This window comes from Ascidiella aspersa, chromosome 7 (genome assembly GCF_963924565.1).
Source record: "Ascidiella aspersa chromosome 7, kaAscAspe10.2, whole genome shotgun sequence".
Classification (NCBI taxonomy): Eukaryota; Metazoa; Chordata; class Ascidiacea; order Phlebobranchia; family Ascidiidae; genus Ascidiella; species Ascidiella aspersa.
In genome coordinates this window covers 24,580,777-24,600,132 of record NC_139453.1, presented here as the reverse complement: position 1 = coordinate 24,600,132, position 19,356 = coordinate 24,580,777, and the positions used below count along the sequence as shown (strand labels likewise).

At 39.0% G+C, this 19,356-nt stretch overlaps 1 protein-coding gene across 1 annotated transcript in view; it reads right to left on the bottom strand.

The window, feature by feature from the left end:
• Window positions 1-18,167, bottom strand: part of LOC146138594 (phosphatidylcholine:ceramide cholinephosphotransferase 2-like) — a 35,202-nt gene extending 17,035 nt beyond the window's left edge. The window contains exons 1-5 of the mRNA XM_083393211.1: window positions 18,001-18,167; window positions 15,184-15,305; window positions 12,476-12,658; window positions 9,927-10,080; window positions 315-422 (exon numbers count right to left, since the gene is read on the bottom strand). Of these exons, the coding sequence (XP_083249337.1) occupies window positions 315-422; window positions 9,927-10,080; window positions 12,476-12,658; window positions 15,184-15,303 (565 nt within the window). The 5' untranslated portion in view covers window positions 15,304-15,305; window positions 18,001-18,167. The remainder of the gene's footprint in view (window positions 1-314; window positions 423-9,926; window positions 10,081-12,475; window positions 12,659-15,183; window positions 15,306-18,000) is intronic.
• Between the last annotated feature and the right edge of the window lie 1,189 nt (window positions 18,168-19,356).

The following is a 19,356-nucleotide window of genomic DNA, read 5'->3' as shown; positions in this document are numbered from 1 at the left end:
ACTTACACTGAAATTCGCAAGGTTAACAGTATGAACATGTAAATGGCAAAATAACCATTTCGGGCCCCTTACGATATTCGTCGCAATATCTAGTCAAAAAGCTTCCATACAAAAACATTTGCTTTTGAAGCATAATGGTTGGAGATGGTAGTGAAACGTAGTTAGAATTTTAAAGCCAAAACAGAAGTGGGTGACATTTTGAACGTTTCGAATATTTCTTCCATTTTTAACATGATAAATGATGCCTAAATCCGTATGGGCTTTAATATTCTTACTATGTGCTATTTATTAAAGTGTTATTAGGAACAACGTACCAAACATCATGTACATGAGCCCGAAAAAGGTCTTCATCTTTTCAGGAGGAAATTGCTGAGCAGAGGTGGAATGATTGGATGATGGACATCCATGTTCAACATCGCCACCTATTAGGAGAAGATCAGGGCGTGTCATAATTATTGCAACAAAACAGTAAGGCGAAAGGGGGAGAAATAAACGAAAGGAATCAAATTTTATCGTGCAGTGTACTATACGAGCGTTCAGTGTCATTTTACCCTTATAGAAAAGCGGACCTAAACAGACGTCCAAACGTTGGATTAGTATGGAACACCTTCATATTTACCAAAAGAGCTGTATTAATTGATTTGTGCCTTGCAGCACCAGTTTATATACGAAATGTTGTAACCGGTTAGGGCAGGCGATCAAAAATAATGCGACGAATAAAGTGTCAAGGGACATAAAACAGATTGTACGGTTTGGGATACTGGCGACCCAGCGATTTTTCTTATTATTCGTAAAATGTTGTGTGCGTATGACATTAAAAACACGCACACATAAGCGTCATAATTGAAATTTTCCAGCTAATTCTTTGAAAATATTTATAACACTTTTTTTGCTAGCTAGAACAGATCAGCAAGTTCGTATTTCACAAAAACAACTGTTGGACCATAAATGTCAATCGGAAGATTATTATTTACGCCCGACCTGGTATTTGTGTCAAGCACGTTGGTTGGTAACGAATAATGGACACCCGCAGCTTAATTCACAAAAATAGGGCGATTATGGTTGTGATTTGCGAGCGATTACAATTTTCCCACCGGCAACCCATCGAGACTTCTTTTACGAGATGCGAGATACGAGATTTTTTTTACCCGGATGACTTTGTTACGGAAGTGTATTGTGCGTCAGGTTTTTTTTTTATTGCCAAGTTTTGTCACAATACACAGATTTTTATCAACATTGATCTTCAATAGAACGGTAAAAAAACCTAAAGATTGAAGTAAGAAAACAAAGAATCGGGCGATTTTTATTCAAGGCTGCTACAGAATTTGATAACAAGATTTACAGAGTTTTCATAGAAAATTTATAGCTTTTAGAAGACCTAAATTTGGATATCTCGACGTTTTTTTAATATAACCTGAAAACAAAACAGTTTAAATATCATTATCAACACAATAGCAAAAAATTATATGGTTTAAGAACAGCACTTTCTAAATATATAACTTAAGCTAGACATAAAATAACTGTTAAGCACTGTACTTTTGGACGAATAGACTTAATTAAACCCTAAAATGTTCGCCAAAATGAGCCTAAATAAAAACTCTTAGCCACAACGTTTTTTGAATACACTACGATAAATGTGCGGCTATTATGCGGCCCACAACTACACGATAAAGTTGAAAAATAATAATAAAAAATAGTCCGCGGCCCACTAAAAGTGGCACAAGGGCCCTCATTCGGGCAGCGGCCCACAGTTTGCCGAACACTGCTGTAAAACCACAACAAAGAACAGGGGAAAGGGGAACAACGACCGACCTGGGTGAGAGTTCCCGTTTGGCAAGAGGACGCGTGATACGACGGGGCTGTCAGGCTTTCCGAGTACAACAATCTCGACCAGACTTATCGATTCCGCTTCTTCGCCGCCACTTTTCAGCGCCTCGTAGTCGCGCATCGCGACAAGCGGCACGCGGTGAGCGACAAGCGGCAAACACTTTTACAATGACGCCTAAGTGTGTTTCGGCAAAATTAACGAAATTTTCTACAGAGATCGACCGATATCACGTTTTCAGACCGATACAGATTTTTACGTTTTCGCCAAATATTTACATACCTGTAATAGGCTATAGTCAAAATTTATATTAATTGTTAGGAAACCAAAAAACATTTCGGTTTATCTGTGAACTATATGTATAAAAGTATTATCGGTTTACCGTTTGAGATGATGGTGATTGATATAGCTCTGTCTATGTATTTCTTAATTTTTTTTACCTTGCACCGCACTAAGAAACTAAACAAAAGTCGCGCTCCACTTTATACAAAATAAAAAGAATAAGGGAATGCTTTAAAAATTCCTCTGAAAACTATACGCGGTTCGTGGCACGCTGGTGTGTCACAGGACATATATTGAGAATCACTGGTGAGCTAACCGTCAACTTTTCTGAATTTCGTTCGCAGATGTTTTGCTTTTTTGTTTACGTAATCTGAAAACACCAACCAATTTCTGGGATTGGCGTTTGAACAATGTCGCTACTCTGCCTTGCATATCTGTATTTAGTTTCTTAGCACATTGTGAAACAGTGGTGGAGTATTTCCTCCTGCTTACTTGGAAATCTCAAAACACTGTAAAATTTAGTGTGCGGTAATCCAGCTGCTGTATGCTCACTAATCAGTCTGGCGTATCTTGTGTGTTAAATTCGTCGATTTTTGCTGCAGATATTTCGACAACTTTGTAATTTTTTCTTCTGCGTTCAGGGATTGCCAAAATACCGTCAAGGCTTTCGATTAAAACACTGATTCTCAACCTTTGATGGCTAACGGCACCCCTCAAAAATGATAAATAGATTTTTTTGTTGGGTATTTTACTGAAATGTCACTATAAATGTAACTGGAACAACACAATCAACTTAAAACATTTAGGAAAATGTCATTTGATATAATAGTCTTTAATCGTACACAAATAGTTGAAGCATACCAATTGAGCAAAATTCATATTCTTAAAAATTCTCAAATACCTATCGAGACCCTTGAGCTTTAGAAATGGCACACCTGGGCGCCGCGGCACCCCGGTTAAGAACCACTGGGTTATAGGGTGTGCTTGATTTGCAGACTTTGCACATTCAGCATCGGTAATAGTAAAACTGCATTTAACGTTCCCCGATGTGTGTTATTTGATGATTTAACTGTAAAATCAAATTCATAAGGGCCTGGCGTGACTTTTTCAAGAGTTCAATAAGCGCAGTACAAAAATTCCACGTGCGCCAAACTGTCTGGACCCATGTTTGCCCACATAATGCGTTTATTGACGTTTCGAGCTTTCATTAAGCCACATGGATTCCATGTGCGTCAACCTGGACTTGAAAACTTTCGATGGACTTTGATTCTCACTAACGTCCAGAATCATTTACATCCCGTGTCATTAACGGCTGAACGCAGACGCGTCACATATTTCGACAAAAATCTCGCCTTGTGATCTCGCGTCGAACACAAAGGTACGATCTAAGATTGTAGAACTGATTCGCTGATAGCCCCTAAGTGCGGTTAAGTTTGACTTTGTTTAATATTTTTAAAGTGAACTTCAAAAAATCTCATACCCTATGTCAAACTGAACAACGACACAATTCTATAAAAAGCGTCTAACTCTAACATTTTCGTCAAAAAGGTTGTTCAACATTCGTTTTATTTCTAGACTTGGGCAAACTACGGCGCGCAGGCTGGCCAGCCAAACAAGTTAATCCACTTCTAAGAATCCTCACAAGGCTTCTCCTAACAGTTTGTTAATGCTATTTACTGTTTTCTTTAAGAAAGATCCACGCTTTACAATAAGCATATTTCAGACATTTCCTATCTGTCATGCGGCCTCCTGTCAAAAACTACCCCTTCCTATTAAAGGAGGACCACATAATTTTAGAACTTCATACTGCGTTGCTGTGCATGGGCAGCTCGACTCGACCGTAAAGTCCTTTCACTGTCCTTGTGTTAATATTTACGTTATGTATCCTCTTAATGTTTGCAAAGACGCACAAAAATAAATTGAAGCTTGAATCTTAAAAAAAATCTTGAATCTTGCTACATTTTCCAAGCTGCGGCTTGACAGTACCTCGGAAAAAACAAAAATCATACCTAAAAAACGTCCAAACTGACGTAGCTAAACACTTTTTTTAGCTGAAAACTCTTTGTTCATGACTTGCAGCTAGCAGCTTGCGTTCGAAGCCGGACGAAACACAAAAAACTTTTCGATTTCGCTCATAGCGGCGGCTATATCCAGAACACGCGCCACGCGCGGCAGAAGTAAAAATCGATACGCGATAAAACGAAGGAAATCGCCTTTTCGTGGCGACGTGACTCGACTGATAGCAGCACCGCCTTTGGGAAGTTTAGCATCCGCCTGAACGTGAAGGTGGGTATTAATAATTCAGGAAAACAAGAGGTGAAATCCCAGGCTATGGCGCGATTAGAAGGCGACATCTTGGAATTACGTCATTTTCATTGTGGATTCGCATTGGCGCTTATCATACAGGGTTTTCTGAAGTCACTGTGCATTGTTTCAATAATATTTTTATATATATTTTTTTCAAGTCCACCAGACTATTAACTATATTCTAAAGCAGGGGTCCTTAAACTGGGGTCCATGGACCCCTTGTGGATACGTGAACTACTTTCAGGGGGTCAATGAAGGCCTAGTTGGACTATTAGTATATATTTAAGCCATCAATTTTTCAAAGTAAAGAGTAGAATATAGTTAAAAATGAAACGTTTTTGCCCTGAATATATTTAAACTTCATTTCATTTCACATTTTTTTTAGCTGGAAACAGCAAATTTATGAAGTCTATTTGTATTATGACGTTATCTGTAAACATTTCTCGCCCACACTGGCCCATGCAAGGCAAAAAAAATATTTTAGGGGTCCGCGGTGAAAAACTTTAAAATCCCTTTTCTACAGGGAGCAGCAAGAACTGGAGTGTATCGTCCGCGCTGGATGACACGTAAGCAGCGATAAGAGTAACCGTATCGTCTTTTTCAAGGCAGCGGCTGAGTGGGAGTTTATGAACAAAATAAGAAGGTTCTAAGCCTGTATTGATGCTAACGAGAGTAACTTTTGACATAATTTATAATTATCATTCATATTTACCTTTTGGTTTCAAAACTAAAATATGTTTGATGAAAAAAAGGTAAGAACATAGTGACTTTCCCAACACCCTGTAGTATGCACAATTGCACATTTATTTGACCAAAAAAAAATATATAGAACTCTATATGTGAAAATCAGAATTCAATTTATTTATTTTGGCTGAGAAAAAATACGCGACAAAACGAGACTTCTTGGGTAATTTTATACTCTAAACCGGGATTTCATAGGTTTATATTTCCTGAAGTACATGTATCAAGTGAATGGACTTTTCCTATTGTAGTGGTTAAAGCAAGCTTTGGTTCACCCGTGAAAGGCTAGCAAAAGTTATGTAAATGACATTTCCTTCAAACAGGAGGGAACAGTGCGGCATTTATCGTGGTTAATTTCACACTTGGTAATTGAGTAGTGTTGCAAAAATAAATTAACACCGTTGTAATGGCTTTAGTCAATATATTGACTTAGGTGCACTTGACTGACTTGAAATGTCAAGTAATTTGTACAAATACCGTTTTAACTGCAACTCTCTTACGCAAACGATTTTGGCAGAGTTAACAGAGTTAGTCTAATAAATATTCGGTTAAACTTGGGGTGTTTACCGCAATCACTTAACCTGGGACTTAAGATTGATAAACATGGACGTGCCATGCTATTTGTGCAAAAGAATGGACTCGGACCAAAGTTATTTTGCAAATGACTTAACTAAGACAGAAGTTATTTCAAAATGACCCAGTTACGACATTGCTAAAGGAGAGTATTGGCACTGGTGGGCAGCAAAAACTGTGCCATGCCAGTTCGCCTACATAAACGCGCCATTCCTGCCTAATCGCCTAGTTAAGATCAAGATAAGGCAGGCGCAAAAAGTGAGAGAAAGGCAATGGGCACGCAGGCAGGAAATTCTCCAGGAAGAATAATATCAACAGACTCAGCACATTTCCAGAACGCCAGACGCACACCCTCCTTCCTACAAGGAACCGTCGAAATCTTGTTTTGAAAACCCGACAAGGAAAATACGTTGGTGAGGGACAAGCAATGTGGCAAAAGTATTTGAGCACCTCATCGTGAGCTGTATAGTTGCTTTATATGCAGTAGAAATACATACCCGGGGATTTGGGGTACTCGTACATGTCAACGGAGTAAAATGCAACCGCCAAGTCGCCAATTAATGTTTCCTTTTTACTGTCGTGGCTGATAAATTAGTTCATGAAGTTGCCAACACTGAAGGGTAACTTTTCTGTTGTTTTTTTTTGCAGTACGAAGCAATTAATTCTGGCAGGGATAAACATTCTTTAAAAAAACAAAGATTTAGGGCGGAACTTGGGCTCCGAGGTCGCCTGTCATCCATAGTCGAACCATAAGGAGTACAATATAATAAGCTCTGGCGTCTTTTGACAAAACACAGCTGAAATCGTTGGTTGCGAGTCTAGAAGTGGCGTGAACTTCTACGCTACGGTTCAGCGATCCGCTGAGCATGTCGGTGATTGAATGACGTCGAGGCACGCCGCCTAACATTTGAAGCCCGTTTGAGTTAGCGCACTTGAGATAAATTATTCGACTAAATGAGTTTTTTAACACTATAAAGCCCGACGGGTTTTGAAAGGTTTCGCAAAGGGGGTGTATGAAGTTGTACTGAATTTCTATAAAACAAAAACCATGCAGAGCAAGTGCAGGGAGTATATATTCCACTAATTACTTCTCGTGTTTCTTTATCTTAAGATTCCTCAGTAGCTACGCTTAAATACACAGCTTCTTAGACCCCAACATGCCATTTAATCAATTTTTATTAGAAATTGTTGAATAATACCAAAATACCAATATATGAATAGATTTTAATCAAGTTAATTGACTAACAAGCGCGTTTCGAAACGTCTTTAATAAGATGATGTCGATTTACTTGACGTAATTGGCTTTGGCGTTCATTTTTTAAATACTAAAATACCTCTTTATAAAAAACAGGGATACATTTTGCCTATGTTGCCGAAAAGTGTGGCATCATATCGCGGGTAAAGTCCACTTGGAATTGTGGGATTCTCTTTCGAATCGGACAGCGCCATATTTATCCCTCTTTTCAACTTCCCCGTTTCTAAACGTCAGGCTCAAAAAAGCGAAAATCGGCGCAAGGCCCGATGCAGTGATTTCCTCTTTTTTGCAGCGCCAGCAGAAGTGGTCCCACAATGACAGCAGGCGTGCAGCGTGAGCATTAAAGTGGGGAACAAGCTGGGGTCGACAGACCGCGACAGGCTTGCCTAAATCCAGTTAACGGTCAGTTAACGTGACCGTTTGGAAATGTTGGGTTATTTTTTTCTTTTTTTGCATCGCTCTCTCGGTCGCTTTTGGTTTGCAAGAAATGCCCCACTGTCTTAATCACAAGCTATTTTTTTGAATTATAGTTTAGAGGGGAAGTTGATTGTTTTGATGACACAGGAGCGATTTGTTGTGTTGACACGGCAAGAAAATAGCCAAGCCGGTGAATTGGTTGGATACACACGATGGTAAGGTTAGGTAACGACATATCAGCCGTCTTTAACGTGCAAAATAACATCATACAAAAAATAAATCTTCCTAATGTACTGTTTGTCTTTTTGTCAACTTTCCCTTGAACAATAAGCCAACATTACCAAATAGACTTAAAAAAACAGCAACAGTTTAACACGCTCGTAAACAAATCAGAGATGCTAGAGGCAGGTCGCTTTTTTGACAATTGACAAATTTAAAAAATCGGCTGGATATGGTTGTATACAGAGGATAGCAATAACGAAAAATAAACAAATGTAAAGCACATAAAAGAAGATGGACATCGGGATTTTTTTTAAATAGAAAAAAAGGTCCCCGAAATACACAATAAATGTGTGAAACTCCTCGAAACTGCGTTTAGAAAGCATCTTATTAAAAAAACGTGACGGATTTACTACAGGAGCTGGTTAATTGCAAACCATCACAATAAGTTACTAACTTCGCCACACCCACATATAGATCAACATTAGGTGAAACAGCCAAACCGCGCTATGTGTTTCATTCATGGTCTTGATAATCTCAGCCGCCAAACTAGTCTGTCAACCAGTACAATTAAGGCAACACTAACCAATGCGATGACGCGATGCATGACGACATACAACTGGGACAGAATTTTTGAACCTTTACATTGCAAATAATACAATATTTAGTCACGCAGGGTCTGGATATTAGGATGAGTAAACTAACAACCATTTAGCCCTTACAGATTACAACAACTTTGACTTCCTGTTTTAAACCAATAATTTTGATAGCGTAAGCCACTAACACACGACTAGGACTGTCGGCAAGGTTGGGTTATTTATCTGACTTTCTATCGAAAATAGCGAAGAATTATACTTTAAATACTCCCATATTTTGTTTAAAGGACTCGCGTCTTTTATACATGATAGGGTTTTGAAATGAGCTTATGGAAAACGATGCGAAAAAATTGGGTTGAAACACCATTTTCCATCAATACAAACCTGGCGTTCAAAACACGATGCAAATGTCCGTGGACATTTTAATATTATGCGACAGCATTGTCAGGAATGTACGCTGTGCACAACCCCGCACAGACGCATAACATATATGATATTTAACTTTCCAGTAGGTAAGTTATTCGGAATCGAGATTCATAATGCATACGCGTTAAACACATTTCTAAGCCTACAGTCGTTGGCCTTGTCGTTAGACCTGCTTTACCAGTTATACCGCTTAACGATAGGCGTGATGTGCGCTTTGGTGGTTTAAGAACAAGTCATGAACATCGGTTTGTAATGAATTAAGATAAACATTGGGAAGGTGAATGTTGCACTGAATGTGTGATATTTCAAATAAGCTTGACCCTTGCAAACAAATATCGATCCCAACTTCTAAAAAGTGACAACAGTATGGTCTAACAATGCTAGCAATTAAACTCATACATTCTATATAGATGTAAAAATATATAATATGCATAGCAGCATACATATATCTTTTGCCAGCAAAGTTTAAGTTTCAATTTTCTTGGCGCTATCAGTATAGGTCATTGGTTTTTAAGGCGCCGTTTCGAATACTCTTGACAGATAATTGGATTTTTAAAGAATCTCAATTTTAACTCTAAAATTACTAATCTTTCTAATTCATTTTTTGTGTACAATCAAGTGCAACAAATTAGGAAACAAGAAATTTCAGTTTAGGCCAGTGGTTTTTAACCGGGGTGCTTTTGGTGTGCCCTAACCTAAATCGTCAAGAGATATTTTGGATTCTTTAAGATTTTAAATTTTGCTCTATAAGTAACATTCTTGCCACAATTGTTTGGTACTTTCACAGTGCAATATATTAAAAAAAATTCCGACATAGTGCATAATTTAATCGTGGTATTGCAAGTTTGTTTATCGTGACAGTACAGTCAAGCACTCGGCGAAAATGAAGGTTAAGGGTGCCCCAGGTTGAAAAGTAAGGCCGCGCATTTCTTGTACAATCAACGTAAAATGCAGTCAGCCGCGAAAAATCGCTCAAACGCGCAAAACTTTCGTCGCCCTAACGGTTTTCAGCATAGTACTTCATTTTCAGTTGTGCAAATTTTACAATAACGTTATTACAGCCGCGCAAATTTGGGCCGAAATGTTATTACAGCCGCGCAATTTCAAGCTGCAAAATCGTCTCCCCCGCGCAAAATCCACATTTCCAATCTGGGACTGTCGCTATCTATGTGTGTTTTGAGCAGAAGCCAAACAGGTTGAACCACTAGAAATAATTCAATTCTTCCCACCACTGTTCTTGTTTACAATATTCTGCTCCTATATTTCGAAGTGGCCCGATCAATACCTGGCAACAGCGGGGAATTGATGCTCGTGTACAAGTGGTCGCCGTTTTCCATGACGTCATCCGAGTGGGCGTAGCCGTTGCCGAGCCCCGCCCCGTTTGCGAGATGGTGCGAGTGTTTCTTTTCGTCGTGACGAAAGCCGTTACTTCGGATTCCCTGCGTAAAACATAGAACAGTAAAAGCAGGGGTGACCAACATGAGGCACGACATAATAGAAAATGGCACGCAAGCCCCCCCAAAAATACGGTCAATTGTCAAAAAATCTGAATTTGTTATACAGCCAATTGTCATGGTTTATTCACAGTACAAAACAATCCCAGCAATTACGAGAACAAACAATTACTTCTGATAATATAACACTATACTGTTTTTATTTTTTGTATAAAAACGCTTTTAATATTAGAAGAAAAAAAGTTGCTAAACTTTGGCACGGGAAGAAGTTATAAGATAAAAATGAGCATGTTTGAGTTGTACACCTCTGAGTTAAAGGTATATATAAGGTTTATTCTAAAACAGCACGGTTCTCAACCGGGGTGCCCTGGTGTGCCATTTCCGATGCTCAAGGGTGCCGATAGGTAGTTGAGAATTTTCAAGAATTGGATTTTTGCTCAATCGGTAAGCTTCTTGATACAACTAGTTGTGTACGATAAGAGACCATTATATAAAATGACATTTTCCTACATGTTGTAAGTTGATTGTGTTCTTTCAGTTCCATTAATAGTGATATTTCGGTACAACACTCAACGAAAATTCCAGTCGGGGTGCCGAAAATCTATTTACTATTGAGGGGTGCCGTAAGCCATAAAAGGTTGAGAGAACCAGTGTTTTAAAATACGGCACTCTCAGGTCCGACAAGACAGGTTTAAGTAATCAGACAAAACCATTTTTTAACTAGTTGAATTAAGCTGGTTTAGTCGGAAACATATGAAAAGGCATGTAGGTAAGAGATCACCCACTGTTATTTAGGCTTTGGATATCCCATTTCTAAAAACAGTTTTATAAAGATAATAATTTATAGTTTTTTAAGCAACACAGAAGAATTGAATAACTTTTTTTTAGGCAATCGAGCATATCGAACATGATTTTTTTTAGTTTTTTTAAAGTCCATTATTAGTGGGCTTCTGTCGCGTATTAACAGTAAACATATTTATAAAGATAATTTACTAATAAAATAATTTAGAAAATAAGGGCACATGACCTTAACTTTGCCATGTACACGACACAAGCGCAATAATAATCGAGTTTAAAAAAACTAAAAAATCATGTTCGACTTTCTCGCGTGTGGGCCATTAAGTTATTTAATTCTTCTGTGTTGCTTTACAAACCTATGGTAACACATTGAAGCCAAGGCAACAGGCATTTCAACCAAAAGAAAAACATGTTTTTGTGTACATAGCGATACCGGTCATTTTCACGCCATAAACTTGTTAGCTTTGTTTATCAGTTCGAGCCCGACATTCAAGACCAGCTGGTAATGTTATGAATGTAGGTGAGACGAGTGTGCCGATTCCACGGTTAAATGATTCACAAAGCAAATTCTGGGCTATTTAAGAGCTTTACAGAACTCGTAATGTTCGGCTTTCAAACCAGCGACGTAAATAGAGCACTCGGGTTTATTAGCGAACAAGATTGCAACGGGTTAAGAAGTCGGGTTAACGGAGGTCGAAAAATCGTTACCAACGGTTCAACGTGTTGTAAATGCTCGAAAACTCATTTTAACCTAGGTCTTTGATTCGCAAAGTGAAAATAAAAGACTTGGAAAGGCCGCTTTAAGGTTAAACGAAGCCTAAGTAAATGAGCACGCCCAATAGCGAACAGCACTCAGCGCAACTGCAACGCTTGGTTTGTTTTCGGGTTCCTCCGATTTGCATACAATCCACTACAATAAGTTAAAATGAAGCATTTCCTTGTCTGCTTAATCAACTTTACCAAACTTGGGTCTAGGCCGTCTTTGACGTATTGTTTTGGCAAAATATAAATAAAACCGTATATATAAAACCGTATATATAACTGCTTATCTACGCGAGCTATATTTTGTGAAAACAAAATTTTCATATATATTGTGGACGAAAAACGGTTAAAGTATTTTGCAATGATGCCTCGAAATAGAGGTCAGATTTGAAAGTAGAAGTTAATGAAATGATTTGATTTGCATCGTTAACGACGTTTTAATTTAGTTTGGTTAACGACTTGAATAGAGCAGTGCGTCTCAACCTTTGTGTACGTATAGTGGCCCACTTATACTAACATTTTTTACCATGCAGCCTACTATTCTGTAGTTTAAATAAATATAGGGGTTAAGGCGTTGTATCAAAAAAAAATTAACAAAAAATAGGAATACAATTCAATTCCAATCCGATAGCGTTAAATCACTGACAAGATTCGGCCCACCGGCTGTAAAACGCTGGCCTAGGGTAAGCAATATCCAAGAACTGGGTCATACTACTTGTTTTGTTTTTTACAAAAGTAGGATCGTAATTTGGGGTCGCTTGGCAAACCGATTAATCGAGTCCATACAAAGCAAGCGGTCCCTATCGCAGTCTACACTCACGTTTTGTTCCAACTGCTTCATGTACTTGGCCAGCTGGATTCTGCGCAGGCCTTCGACGCAGGTCAGCAGGTGGTCAGCCTCGTGGCTCTCCGTGACGTCAAACGGGGGTAACCTGAGGTCATCGCGGGTCAAGGTCAGTAAGCGCTTGCCGTCCATTGCCCAAAGACCGTCTGTGGCGGCACGCTGTAATGTTAAAAGCTGGTGAAAAATTGCGATTTGTGATGCGACGCTTATGTGTTTTTTTGGTGGAAAATGCGAATCTGTCGAAAGCGGACCTCACTGGTTTATACCTATATGTAGGGAATTAGGTACTACGGTTCCTATAGTCAAAAATATTGACAAAAACATCTTTCTCGTTATATATAATAGTTAAATTAGGAAAGCGAAACTGAATGTTTTTTAGGCTAGTATGAACGCTTTTTTCAAGAGAAAATTAAATTTAGTTAACAGATTTATGTGTTTTAGGAATGACATTGCTCATTTTTCTAAGCCTGAGCTATTTGGCGTAAAGTAGGGATGTCCAATGTTTGTGTTACCATCCGATTCAAATACGTCATACACGGGGAAAAGGTTGGCCGTTAAATTCTCTAACAAATGTCTTGTTTTACCATGTAGCCATAAAGGATATAATTATCTCAGGAGTAAACTAATTTCAGCTGCGCACATAGATCTTTGCCGGTTGCGCACGTATATCTAAGTCTGTTGGGTCCCTGGGTTGAAATGCCGATTTAGGTGTAATATTATATCAGTATGCACTGCAACTGATACTGTGACCTGGCGTTAATTATCGAACATCCTTAGTTATGTGTCAGCCGGCAACAGCAGCAGGCAGTATTTGTCGAGGATGTACACTATACTACAACCAACCACGATTAAAACGTCACAAGTACACTTCCACCTTAAACAGAACGCTATAAATCGGTGCCTGACTTCATTACACATGGATGTCCGATAATATCGAATCGGTGACGATAACCTATGCCAAGTGGTATAGTATCAGTACTCGTCCGATACAAGGGCAGCATCGGTTCTGATAAAATTAATACAAGAATTTTAGCCACAAATTGCAATTCAACGCAGCGATTGTAACTTGAAAGGTAAGCTTTTCAAAAAAGTAGGTTAGTTACTATGGGTAACTAAGCTTAACGCAAAAGCAAGTTTTGGCCTACTAAATTGGAAAAAAATACCCTTTTAAACGTTTCAATGTTGGCTATTGACATTGTTTTAACATAGTAATGATGTCATTCGTTATCGAAGTATCGGATAGCGATACTTTTTGTAGAAAATCGGGTATTGGTATCGGAATAAAATGTAAAGTATCGACATCCCTAACGCACAACGTTAGGAAATTTTTCAAAAGAGCAAATGTATTTACCAAGCGCCTTTTATCATTTTCGGTAGACTAAACAATCGCCGTTCGTTGATCTGAGTTGCAAACGATATCAAGGTTTGCTTACTTCTTGAACACTAAAGAACACTGACATTACTTAACTTGCGTTATTAGGGCGACGTTTTTTTTTTAAGTAACAGCATGTAAACCGGCTTATCTTTTAACCCAGATGGCTTAAACGGGTGGCAAGTCTTATTTTAGTGTGTTTTAAATAACAAGAAATGACGCATTTCCACTTAAATTTAAAACATGTAAACGCCGCACTATGTAAATCTCTATAAAATAAATCCATATCGTAAAGGCTAGCTACTGTAGGACCAGCTACAGACGGTTGACCTAGGAAATGCCTATTTTTGAAGTTCGAACCGCGAAACAATAGGGAAAAGTGTATATATACAGCAAGGTGAAAAGCAGAATTGGAGATCCGGTTTCGGAACAATATGCCTTTACTAACTGCTGCTCCTACCACAGTTGGGCAAACAGGCGAACCGTGATTTTTATACAGACATATTGCTAGTACTTTGAAGCTGCTTGACAACATATTACTTGTGAGTGAAATAGAACAAGCCGTTGTTTACAGTGCTTAAATGTACACAGATTTCGACTATAACTCGCGTTTTTTTATTGCGAGAGAAACAGGTTTCCATTTAAAGCGAAAAATACTGATTTGTATATTTGGTATATTACGTCTTCATGTTGGACAAGACACCACTGATTAAAACCGACTGATTTCGCTTGGACCAACTGTACTTAAACCTAGAGTACTTAGATAGGGTTGCTTGTTTTGATCACAGGACAACAACTCTTCCCAAGGGGGGGCTTTTAAACACCGAGTTCGACCAGCTTAGCGCGTTAAACTGGTCACCAGGGGCACGTTGCCCAACACGACTGTAATCACATAACGTCACACAACACGACAGGGCTTCCTAAGCTGGTTAAATCTCATACTAACGGAAACCAAAGACAACTTGGAATTGACCTAAACGTGAAGCAAGTACTGCCAGGATGCGTATAGAGCACGCACCGCCTTGATACTGTCGTTTTTACACTGGCAAGTGGCAACTAAAGCAGACTGTGCTATTTCACCAATTAAAAACTGTAAGCGGCGTGTGTGATATGGACCCTGCTTTATTAGACCCGGTGTCATTATTAGACGAAAAAACAGCAATCGGCAACGCCGTCAGTAAGCGTGTCGAACTGTCGATATCTGCGGTTTGGCGACGTTATTAGGAACAATGCGTAGACCGGTACGACGGCCATATAAAGGTACATGTGTGGGCAAGTGTTGTCGTCAAGGATGAAATCGCCGGACTCTAACCTCGAATTCCTTGAATCCGTTCTTCCGCATCCATGCTGCCACCTGGTGGGGACTCCAGCGTGATACGTCATCATCAATGAAGCCGTTCTCCTGGACTGCGATCACGGCGTGATCCGACATTTCTAAAAGCACATACATTATAGCTATACACGGATCTGCAATGTAGCTTGATAATGAATTTCAAAGCAAATAAGGTCGGGAAAAACGACATCATCTTGACAAAGACGTTCCGATACGAGCTTGTATCTCTTCAGTTAATGTGACTGAAATATATTTATAAGTGAGGTTTGGATATATAAAACGGTGCGGCTGAGGTCGTGAGTTTCAAAAGTTTTTCTAGTCTGGTCTTGCTAGAACGAATCTCCGTAATTGAACTTATTTTGGTTGTCCCCTTTGAATACTAACGGTGTTTTATAGTATACGTGTCGTTACCGTTGATTAATAGGACTTCTGAAGGGTTAGGTCGCAGTTGAACACATTGGTGTGATTAAACATTAGTAATTAGTATACATAGGGAAGTCATTATCCTAACGGTGCAGAAACTCCACGTAAAGGAATTGTGTTGGTACTCGTTTGACACTAAGGTGGCAACAGTTCTGATCAGATGAAAAATTTACAAACAAATGTCTTCGCTTATAATTTGTGATTTCTATCTAATTTTACAAAAACGTAACTTCACAAGTGTGCCCTTTTTATGATACTCGCCAACGCTATAAATACCATTATTTGTGAATGGCCGTATTCGTCTAATTCTAAATAGGGTAATTAAGTGCTGCTATATAAAGAAAAATTGTATTGAAATCTTGACAAGCTTTCACACAACCGTGCTTCATCGGGTTGAAGTAGAAATCACTAAACAATTTGCAGCACAGAACAACAGTAAATAGTAAAGCCACTTTGGGCGCTACTGGATTTATTGCGCTGGCGGCGAAATCGTACGGTTGCTGCAGTGGATAGTTTCCTGTCACAGGAAAGCTTTCGTCAAATTGATGTGTTTTCTATCGAGAACACGACAATTAGGCTTTCGACTGACATTGTACAGGCTTTCACTGTTGCCGTGGTGTAAAGACAAATGACGTTTTAACGGCGGCACAACATTTAAAAACGTTTCGAACAATTTCGACGCTCGCAATGTTTAACCTGCAAAGAGCGTCACATCAAAAGCTTAGGTAAAGAACATTTCGTCTAGATGCATCGTCAAAAAACAGGCATATGAACATTCATGACCACACACGCGTTGTCTAAGAATGGTGGTTACGCGCTGTGCACTGCAGCCTTTTTACAAGGTATTGAACTAGCAATTGTAGAGCATATACAACACATTTTCGGTAAAGAAACGCCTGTATTGCATATGAATATCGTATACATAAGCTTTTACGTTGCGAGTCATGTATGTATAGCCACACGCTTGTAATATGTACAGCTCAGCATTCTGAACATGGCAGCGTCGTCGCAGTTGTTTTATTAATCGTGACAATAAAAAAATAATTATAGGCCCATTTGTGTATCACACTATGCGGCAAAAACGTATCACACTATGCGGCAAAACGTTCTTTAAATGACATAAAAAATCTCTATTTAAGTAGATTAATACACTACATAATACAAATTTTTGACCATTAGGTTTTATGTTACTCGTATTTTACAATTTACAAGGCCTGAAACTAGCAATGTTGCAGTGTACAACACATTTTCTAAAAGAAACAAATGTCTGTATTGCATCGACATCACAATATGTCAGTAGTTTCAAGTTTATTAATACAAATCTTGGCCATTAGGTTCAATATTACTCAGAACTTTATTGTGATTTTATCTGAAGGAGAAAGTATTCAAGATTTCAGGATAATGAGCAAACCTGCGTGGACAGCTATGATAACGTAAACGATACAAAGAAATATTTAACGTTGAATATCAGTTAAACTTTACGGGGATATGATCTGACGTGAGGGCATACTCTGCAGGTCGCCAAGCAGTGTCAACACCGGACCGTAGGAAGCAATTAAGGCTTGTGTAGTCCAATTTACAGTTGCACACCCGTCTGCGAGTAATCTCCCTATAGCTTGTGCCATTATGAGACGTAACCAGGCAAGGCGGTTCAATTGCGGTTAGGCGATAAGCAGAACTTGCTGTAAAGCATGCTTGTCGACAACTAACGAAACGACAGGTTTACAAAACACTTTTACGCCTCAAACGTCGAAAAAAGTTAAAATCAGTCGGTTTGAAAATATGCTTGTTTCGTATGCCGTACATTCGCGACTGATTGTGTAAAAGGGCAGAAGCAAAACTGCTGTATATTTCCAAAATGAAGCTGCTATATCTCAATAGCGTTTAGATGAGCACTTTTCTACCCAGTTTTATAATCCTACTACAAACAGTAAAACAGCCCTATATTAAGAATTTATAAATACAGCATTTTTAGTGCTTAGCAATACACTCTATTAAAACAAGCAACAGACTTTATATATGGTCTATGCAACAGACTGTACTATAAAGCATTGGGTCACCAAACCTTTTTATAAAGGGTCGAATAGTTAAAAGGATTAACGTTTGCGGGCCCGACATAGACTTTTATGCCAACATTTATCAACTTCATTATCGTTAAGCAAAGGAAATTCGAATATCTATCCATCAAAAATGTTGTAAACAACCATTGACATGGCAGAGTAGGCAGAATAGAACGTATGTAGGCTAAACGCCTGGCGTTTCCCGGACGTTAGGCCAAGCTTTCACGTCCACCTTTAAAAGGAAGTCGGCTGCCTTTGTAAATATTAAGTAAAAACGGGCCCATTCAGTCCTTCAAACCCGCATACGACCTACCTCTGTTTTGATGTTCTCCGTAAAGCAGGCCCAGTTAAGTCTGTTAAGCAGGCCGCCCGAACGTCGCTCGTATTCCAATGAATCCAGTGCGCAGTGACAGCAAGTGATGAACAACGCCGTGTAATTATGTGTCACAGAACACTGTACTCCTGGTTATTAAAACCTTGTACAGCCCTACGCCCTGTTCAACAATGCAACGATGGGTGGTTATATTGATGGTTTTTAAAGATAACTAGCAGTCATACTGTAATCTATAAAATCCATCGGCTAAGAAACTGCCTATCCGGGTTTAAATAAGACACTAAAATAAATACGTGACCCTACATTTCAAAAGTTTTTGTTATAAAACTGAAAGGGTGGGATCCTGGGATAGTGACACTTTATTTCCTCTTGTTACGGATATCACCGTTGGGTACATTGGCCTGGACGCAATGCAATACTATAGTTATTTTATGGCTTTATCTATAACGTACTAAGCCATCGGTGCTATACAAAACGCAAGTTTTGGCCACTTCAATGCAGTCTACATTTTAAGAGGGTTTATTCGTCAAACCTAAGGCTTAATCTGTTTTTATCCCAACTTTCTACTACTGGAAGAGTAAACAAACTTGGTCTATGCATCTCTTTTGAAACGGCCAAAAAATATCAAAACTTCTTTTCTAAAACAGGCCGTGAATAGTAATGAGACGCCGTTGGCTTTGGCCAGTGGCAGTGCAGGCTTATTATTGGCGTTTGAAACAATCCAGCAGTATAATAGCTCACAGCGGGTACTAATGGTCGAATGGAGGACGTGGCAAAATCGAGGATAAGTTTCGATCGTTTCTGTGCTAGATTTGTAGTCCTGTATATCAAGAAACCTACTCAGGCACCTTTTACGCGACCGTTATAACAGATATTGAACGTAAATCATGCACGATAAGTCTAACATTAAATAGAGATATTGCCGCCTAGTAGTCGCCTACCACCCTGCGATGTGCTAATCTCGCATCGATTTCAATCGCAAACGCACAACCCTATTTCCCCTGCTGTTACTGATAGCACCATGGTCAATAGTTCTCTGGCTGTATAGCAAAATGAAAAACTGGACTCCCACTGAAAAATAACTGTTAACCACTGTCATCATTCAGTTCGTTACAAGAGCAGACAAAACACGGCAATTAGTTATTAAGCAAACACAGTACATCTTAACACGCCTCAACGACTAGCTGCTTTTACAAAATTGATTAGCACCGATACCACTACGCTGCAGGCTATACACTTCCAGCAATAAATAATTCAAAGCACTTTTTGACCTTCATTGCACGAACGCTGTTGTTGAGTGTTTAACGGTTCTTCTAACCACTAAAATCAGAAACG